The 8,827-nt window shown below is 33.5% G+C and overlaps 1 protein-coding gene across 1 annotated transcript; it reads left to right on the top strand.

The window, feature by feature from the left end:
- Positions 7,123-8,825, top strand: LOC18602702 (pumilio homolog 12). The gene has a single exon (XM_018119095.1). The coding sequence runs from the start codon at positions 7,123-7,125 to the stop codon at positions 8,644-8,646; it is 1,524 nt and encodes a 507-aa protein (XP_017974584.1). The 3' UTR covers positions 8,647-8,825.

The following is an 8,827-nucleotide window of genomic DNA, read 5'->3' on the forward strand; positions in this document are numbered from 1 at the left end:
AAATATGATAGGAAAGGGCTAAAATAGAAGAGACTTAGAAAATGAATATTTAGAGAGAGAAGGGCTAAATAGAATAGAATTGGAGAGAGAATATTGGTGGGAGTACAGCAAATTAGTATGTTGTACGAGTTGAACAGAGCAATATGTGAGAATGAGGGTGTTAAGACATTTAAAAGCTGGATCTTGGCCCTTTACGACATAATTGCTCACCTCATGAATACATGGAGGACAGTCATGAAAATCAAGAAATCATTACTGATGAATTTCTGGATTTTGTTGCTGACAAGCAAGCAAGCTGCCACGAGCAAGGAAAAGCTTGGCTTGCATATTTGAAGCTTAACTTAATTTGTCCCAAATCAGTGATCACTGCTCATAAATTACAACCTCTGATGTCCTGGCCTTTTATCAGAATTTCGTGGTTGTGAAGCTGCTTCGTGGGCTGCGACCGGTAGTTATTATTGCCCTTCCCTTCTGTTATTTTGAGTGAATGCAATGAAGTGAGACAACGTGTTATGCTTTTCTTCATTGTTGGCTCTGTGTTGAACATTCTTAATTCAACATCCCTTCAGATAATACACAATGATAAAAGACTGGCTGGTTTGAGTTTACCAGTATCTCTGTTCAAGCCAGACATATGTTTTTGCATCTTTAATGGAGTTAGTGTTACAAAATACAGACCATTTTTGGACCAACAACCTGAATTCGCTTTTCTCCCTTCAAGGACTAGAGAAAACGTTGATGTAGTTGACCCTGCAATTGGCGGTTATTGTCTGATTATTCCAGAGCTCAAGCGCAAGACATCAAGTATATTATCATATCCAAAGCAAACAGAAAAGAAGGCGATTAGCGCTTAATCTAGTTCCCATGTTGTTGATTCCAATCAACAAAAGCAGCAAAAATCGAAAATTATACAGCCTGCAAGCTAAAGCAAAAATTTGCAGCATTGAGTTACCAGAATTTTAAGCTAAGAGATGTTGTGGTTCTTGTTATGGTTGGTTAACCATTGTAGATGAGAATTTGGTCATAACTCTCTTAAACCATTTTAAGAATTGGATCTCAATTGATCTCCCTCAAATTGAAGTTATCTTATCAGTTGACTTATTATTGCCTCTGAATTGTTATGCGATCGTTGTTATTTATGGCGTGTTTTTTTATTAATTTTCTAAAAACTAAGGCAAAAAAGTTGGATATATCTAAATAAAGATTTCAAGCTTTTTATTGATGTTATTTTTTTTTTTATAAAAGTTTGATTTATGCTATCGGATATTGGAATATGATAGTATTTTTTGATGTTAATGATAGTAGTTTTGACGACACTTTGAAATCATCAAAATTGAAGATAGTTGTGCCGGAAGGCCAAAGGTTAGAGACCTATTCAAATCGAGCATATCTTGTTGAATCATCTAAGGGAGATCTATTCTCAATTAAAAAAATTTTGGATGCCAATGATGATGATGGGATAGCTCATTTTACTAAGAATTTTGGAGTTTTTAAGTTGGTTTAGGATGATCAAATTGATAAATTATTAGAGCAAAATGAGGTAAAGAATATAGACGGAGATATAGTGTTTATGGTGATAACAAAACTTTGACTGTCTTAATTTTGGATTATTTTGATGTTAATGACTATGTGCAAAATGGCCCTCGAGATATTAGCATTTTTAACCTAAAAGATGGAACCTTTGGAAAACATTGTCAATTTAAACTTTCACGCGAACATCTACTTCCTTATATTTGAATTCTACCACCAGTTGAATTTAAATTAAAATAAATTTAAGTATATTTTAGTTTTGGTCTTTGAGGCATTGTGAAGCCATATAATGTTTTGGTATTGATCTTTAAACCAAGGTCAGTTTAAGTATGTTTTTTAGTTTTGGTTTTTGAAGTTTTGTGAAGTCATGTAGTGTTTTAGTTTTTGATCTTTGAGGTTATGTGAAGCCCTGTTTTATTCTAATTCTATATATAAAGTTTGGCTTGTCTTTTAAATTTTACTCAATTATCATTATATTAAAAAAGATCAATTTTATGAGATAACAATAAAAAAATAAATTATTTCGTAACATTCCCTCCGAGATGCGCGGTCGCCACCACGGCCACTGTCCATTTTGCCCCGAGCAGGCTTCCTCCACCTAAGCCACCATTCCAATATCTAAACCCAATTTTGCCCTCCAAGTCCCTGACGTTCTGCAATTCATCCACTTCCACCTGATTTTTAAACTCAATACCGATGTGGTCGCTAAAGGGAAACTTAGGCCAGGAGTTTTAAAAGACCATAGCGGCTACATTAGAGGGACATTTTCTTATCGCATTGGCATTGAAGACGCTAACTTTGTAGAATTTCAAACCATTCATCAAGGTATCATCTTCTTCCTTGCCTCCCCATGGGCCTTTTCCCATCATCTGAAAGTCGAGAGGGACTCCACTAATGTCTTTCTCTGGGTAAAGGATCACTCACAAGTTCCATGGAGAATGAGCTTTATTTCAAACTCCATTGAAACTCTCACTATCAGGCGTGAAGCAAATAGTGTGGCTGATGGATTGGCCAAGGCTGGAGTAATAAGGGTCACCAATCACAATGCGTATTTCGATGTCAATGTCTATTGATTCGTGGATAGCTTGGGTCACTCTATAGTCTTGTAAAGGGCGTTTTATGCTTTAAGTTGAACTATATTTACTTTTTTTTTTTTGTTTCTGTAGGCACATCATTATCTCTGATGACAATCAGTCCTCAAGTACCTCAACTGAGGATTTTTTGTATCAAGGAAGCCTTTTAAGGTTTTGCTTTTGAAGTCTCTTCTGTGAGATCGTATTAACAAATCCATTGCTGTTCAAAAAAAAAAAAAATGAGACAGCACTCTTCATTATAATAATAAAGCATAAAATAGCATAATATTATAAAGGAACTATAAATACCATATAATAACCTTAAGAAATATTATAAATATTTTGATGCCTACAAGTAATTCTTACAGATATTAAGTACACAAAAATATTTATAAAATAACACTTTTAAATACTTCAAATTAATTAAATGGCCATTACAACTAGAATATGAGTAAATATAATTTTAGTAATCATTATCATGATGTTCTTTCTTTATTGCTTTGGTTTGGAAACTGCGCTTGCAAATGTCATATTTGAATTTGATGTGTTTCTTCTCAGTGCTCTTGGTGATCTCTAACACCTTTCAAGCGGCTGAATTGGATATTGCAAATGTTGCAAATGGAGTTATAATCATTGCGCTCAATATTTTCATTAGCATTGGAAGCCATTATGAGAAGAATGAATTGAGTAGTTAATGAAAGTGCAGAAAAATAACCAGATCCTTGAAGAGTTGCTTGTTGAGAGTGAAGTGCTTCAGATTGTGATCCGCTTCATGTGCTCCGTATCAGGAAGATTGTAGATTGGCTCTTGAAGAATCCTGGTTGTAGCAAGTGCAAATAAGATATGGTTGTAGCAAGTGCAGATAATATCTTCCCTGACCCGAATGGAACCAAAAGTGGTTATAGATACAAACGAGGGTGCAACCAGAAGATAAAACTAGTGTAAACGAATCTTTTTAACCATTTTTTTTTTAACATTTCTGAGCCCAGTAAAATTTGACAGAAACTTCATTTCCCATTTGAGAATTCTCATATTCCCTAAAATTCAAATATTGCCTTCATCCTTTTATCTTTTAATTCCATCAACTTGTCTTGAAATTCATTTTGCAATTTTCCCTAAGGGATGTTTGCTAACATAACTAGTACTGTTACTACAAAAGCTTGAAATTCATCTTGTAAGGATGCTTGATAACATTACTAATACTATTTCTACAAAAGCCGCAATCGAGGCAAGATCAAGAAAAGGAAACATGCAAATGGTATTGTTTCTCTTTCTTGCTTGTTTTGGTCTTTATTAGTATCTTTTGAAGCCCTCTATATGTATAACTGTGAATGTGTAGGATTAGGATCAAGACGTGAATGTGTATAGTTTTTGGTAATTGTTTCTGGCTATATTTTTGTAAGTCAGGCTGATTAGAAAGTACCAAGACGGACACAGTCACAATAGTTTGTTTTCTTTTGTAAAAGAGATCTCTAATTAACTATATCAAATTAACAAAAGGAAGAATGATTGTATAGTAGAAATAAATATTGTTTGCGTGAAGTGGGAGATGATTCACATAAAGTAAATGAGAAAAAAAAATGAATTGGCTAGTGTGATAAACAACTGTTTAAATGAATAATGTAAATTTTGTGATTTTCATTTTTTATGAATTTTGATAAAAAAAAACATGTAAATTTTGTGACTTTCATTTTTATCATGATTTTCAATGTACTAGTAAGCATTTTTATGAGTTTTGATAAGAAACATGAAAGTTTTATGACTTTCATATTAAATATGTAATTGACAGACTTGTTATTATTAAAATCCAAACTAGTAATTTTTTTTTCTTTTTCATATATGTGACATTATTTATATATATATATATAAAATCTTGTTTGTCACTAGCCAAAATGTTGAATCATTATTAAAAAACTGATAGTTTGATTTAAAAGTTTGTTCCCAAAATATCAAATGATCATATATAAGTTAAATTTTTGGATGAAAAAAATTCAGAACAGTGAATTTATTCTATGGCATATAGTGAATGTGATTACATATGCTAAAATAATAAATTTAACAATTAATACTAAAACTCTAATCTGAAATTTTGACAAGTCATATTTAATATCAAACTCTATTTAATTTGCATTCCAAATTAATTGATGGTGCCATTTATACGATACACATGTGTAGATTATAACTTATATAGTTTTCAATAGTCAACATGTACAATGGTTAAGAAAAAAATAATTTTATAAACATTAGCTTGCAAATAAGATTAAGAAAAATACAAGATGAGACAATGGGACATTTTTTTTTCTTTCTACTTATCTAATATATATTCGAAGGATAGTAAGTTACTTTATGACAGCTTGAAAAGTTAAAAAATATAATTGGGTAAATGAATAATAAAAAAATTACATATAAGAACTTTGATTTTATACATTATTTTTAAATAAATAAATAACATACAAGCACGTAGTAGTGTTTCCCAAAATTCCCTATGTACACAACCAACTTAAATATAATTGTAACTAAAATCAGACGACCAAGCAGGAGGGAGATAAAAGACCAGCCAAGCAAGTGTGAGCTAGTCCTGGTCAACTCCAATTCTCTTTGATTTTTGGTCTTTTCTCTCTTCATACGAGGAAATTCGTCTTAAATCCTAGAGAGTTGCATGAATTTATTTTTTCCTTTCAAGTAACATATTGGCAACAGACCGAACTTGCGACCACCCAGATTGAGTTTGAGGATGATAAACCTAGTCTTCCTTAGCCAAATCAAAGGAAACAATGCCTTCATTACAAACTTCCCAGTGTCCAACTCCACTTGCAAATGAAGGCTGTTGAATGGCTTAATTTCCAGCTGTTGCTTTTCAATGAGAAGACCTCGGTTATTCCGGATCCTTCGCCTTCTATGCCAAACCCCTCTATTCTTACAATTTTGCAATTCGAATCCATGAAATATATATGGGACAGTGTTGCAACCATCTGCGGTGGAACAATTTCTGGCCTTCTCGGATGAAGGGATTGTACAAGACGAGCTCGCTCGCAAAATCCATCAGACACAGTAAACCATTGCAAGAACCGAGAAGCAAATAAGGAACTAAGGAAGGTTGTTGTTCAACAATGGCAGAGCAAACCAAACTCCACCAGTGGTTGCCATGAAGTTTTTTAAGGTTTACTACGTAAGAGACTTGGAAAACATGCAAACAAGGTTGTGATTGTTCGGATTTTCTCTTTGTTGAATCCAGGGTTGGTCAAAGAATATAGCGCCAGGTCTTGTTAACGCACCTGAACCGAACAAGTGATTTGGCTGGCAATTTTGGAAGTATATTTTACGTCCATGATCAAGCCATGAGAAAAATTAATGATTTCAGATAAATAATCTATATAATATAATTGATTAAAAACAATAATTAACAAAAAAATATAAAGTTGTAATTTAAAGGAACAATTAATAAAGATTTTTTTTTGTATACAAAAGATTTGCATAAATCCCTACTTCTATTTATATTATATTGTTTATCTGAAAACAATGGCGGATGATTTGAAGAATATAGCAAAAAGAAAGACAAGAATCTTAATAGAAGTAGCTAGGGATTTGTGCAAATCTATTTTAGACAAAAGGAATCTATATTATTTTTTTAATCAATTATCAGCCAAAAATAGGATTTATATCTTAAATAAGTAAGAGTTTTAATTCCTTTGAATTGTTATTTTTATTACAGAAATTCACTTCTAATATAATAGTCATTTATTTAAAATAATAAAAATATATTTTTCATGGCTTTTTAGAGTATAAGAGTATTATTGAGATTATACATCAACTAATAAATCAAATGCTCGAGTGTTATAAAATTGATATTGTTATATTGAGTTGTTATCATTGATAAAAATCTTCAATTTTAATAATATTATATTAATTATAAATTAAAATGATAAATATTTCAATTATTAATAATTATATATAGAAATTTATTATTTAAATATATATTAAAACGTAAATATTACCACGCTACAAATACTATCTAGCGTAAATTATTCAATGCATGAAGATACTATTATACATTTTGAAAAATTATAGTCTCTCCACCGTGATTTTTGACATGAAGCTGAAGTTTTCCCTATATGGCAAGTTGAATCATCATTTGATTTAATAAATCTAATAAAGTTCCGGTTTATTTTTACTTTCTAATATAACGGATGTGGCCGGATTTAAAACCCAAATTTTTTCCCTTTCTTTGATGTCCAGTAATTCTTGAGCCTGGTGAACGATTCCTTGTTAAACAAGTACTCAGTTCTCTCTTTTTGTAATGCCTCTGTTCCTAGTTCTAGAAGAACTTGTAATCTTGAACAAACCCATTAATTAATCCTATACAGACCTGAAATCCTCAATAGAAACGAAGAACAATTTCAAGGGAGCACTAGGAAAGGTTGCTTTATAGCTACTCAATTGATTTCCTTCTCTGCTTCTTGTTCCCTCTTGTTCCCTCTTGTTCTTCTTTGTTTATCTTGTTTCTTGCTCTGTAAGTTCCATGGAGAACTCTGCTGATCCTGAAAGCTCCAACTCAAGGGCTTCCACGGATTCTACTTTTCTTGAAACCCTTCAGCTTTCTATTGGGAATCTTTGCTTGAAGAATGGCAAGGTTGAGATTGATGGTTCGGCTCCTACTCAGGGCAACAGGGCTTCTTCGTCTTTGCCTCTGAATGGTTCTTTAACTAGCATCTTGCGTGGTCCTGGATTGAACAAAAGAGAAAGTATGTTGAGTTCTTCAAAGAAGGTAAGTATATTGCCTTCTTTTAGTCATATGAATCTGAATGGTGTGGGTTATCAACCGTATGGGTTTTCTGAAAACCTGACGGGAAAAACATTGAACACCGAGTATGGTTTTGAAGAACCATACCTACATAATTTGACATCAAAGGGATGGAAGGATTCCTTGATCAGCCATGTTAACTTATTCAGTGGTTTGTATAAAGAAAAAGAAAAACCCTGCCTTCCTTCTCATCCTGAAGCAGTTACAACTGGTGGAAATCTTTCGCGGAGTGGTTTCAACATGAGTAATAAGAGTTCTGGTGGTTTCCAGAATTTGCGAGGTAATCAAATTATTATACTGGCCATGACTGAAGGAGGCTCGACATATTTCCAGGATTTGGTATTGTTGAAGGACCCAAGAATTACACAACTGATATTTGAAGGGGTTATTGAGTACATATTCCAGCTGATGACCGACCAATATGGACGCTATCTATTTCAGAAGCTGATTGAGTTAGAAAACGAAATTCAGTTGCGGATGATTGTGGAAAAACTAACAAATTCAAACGGAGACATCTTCTATACATCAATCCATAGATATGGCACTTATTCTATTAAGAAGCTGATCCAAGTGCTTGAGAAGTCACCATTGGTTACCGAGGTTGTTAAAGCTTTGTGCAACAATTTCTGGGACTTGATGGTCAATCCAACAGGACGATATGTTATAATGGAGTGCCTGGACGTTGTCGACTCTCAGAAGAATGACTTGCTATATATTGAAGCCATCGATAAATGTCTCCAACTAGCCACACATGAGAGGGGATGCATATCCTTAAACAGTTTTATCTCCCGTATCAAAGGGCCTCGAAGAGATCAACTCCTGAACTTGATCTGTGATCATGTGGTGTACCTTTCACAAGATCCTGCAGGGAACTTTGTTGTGCAGCACGTCCTGGGGCTCCAAAAGCCTTTCGTGATCGATAAAATTTGCTTCAAATTGAAAGGTTACTACGTTAAACTATCCCTGCAGAAAGGAGGAAGTCATCTGGTAGAGGATTGCTTGAAATCTTCAGGGATGGATCATGTGCTTCATGAATTTCTTCTGAGCAATCAACTTCTTCAGGTTGCTAAGGATCGATATGGAAACTATGTTCTCCAAACTGCTTTAAGAGAGACGATGAAAACAGGTAGTCCACTTCATGGAAGTCTTCTTATGAAACTCCGGTCATATCTTAAATCTCTGCAGCATGGGTACGGAAGAAATGTCCTCACATTGATGACAGCTCAGTTTAAAAAGGCGTGAAGTGATCTCGAACAAGCTTCGTATATTCTTGTTGATGCTAAGTAAATTCCATGTGACAAGTTACATGTTCAATGTTTCTTGATGTTTCTCATTCTTTTTTGTAGTTTTTAGCATATTGAAGGCATAGGATAGAATAAATTCTCTGTAAAAGCAGTTCAAGTTCTGAATGTAGCATCAACTG

The sequence above is a fragment of the Theobroma cacao genome, chromosome 4 (genome assembly GCF_000208745.1).
Source record: "Theobroma cacao cultivar B97-61/B2 chromosome 4, Criollo_cocoa_genome_V2, whole genome shotgun sequence".
Taxonomy (NCBI): domain Eukaryota; kingdom Viridiplantae; phylum Streptophyta; class Magnoliopsida; order Malvales; family Malvaceae; genus Theobroma; species Theobroma cacao.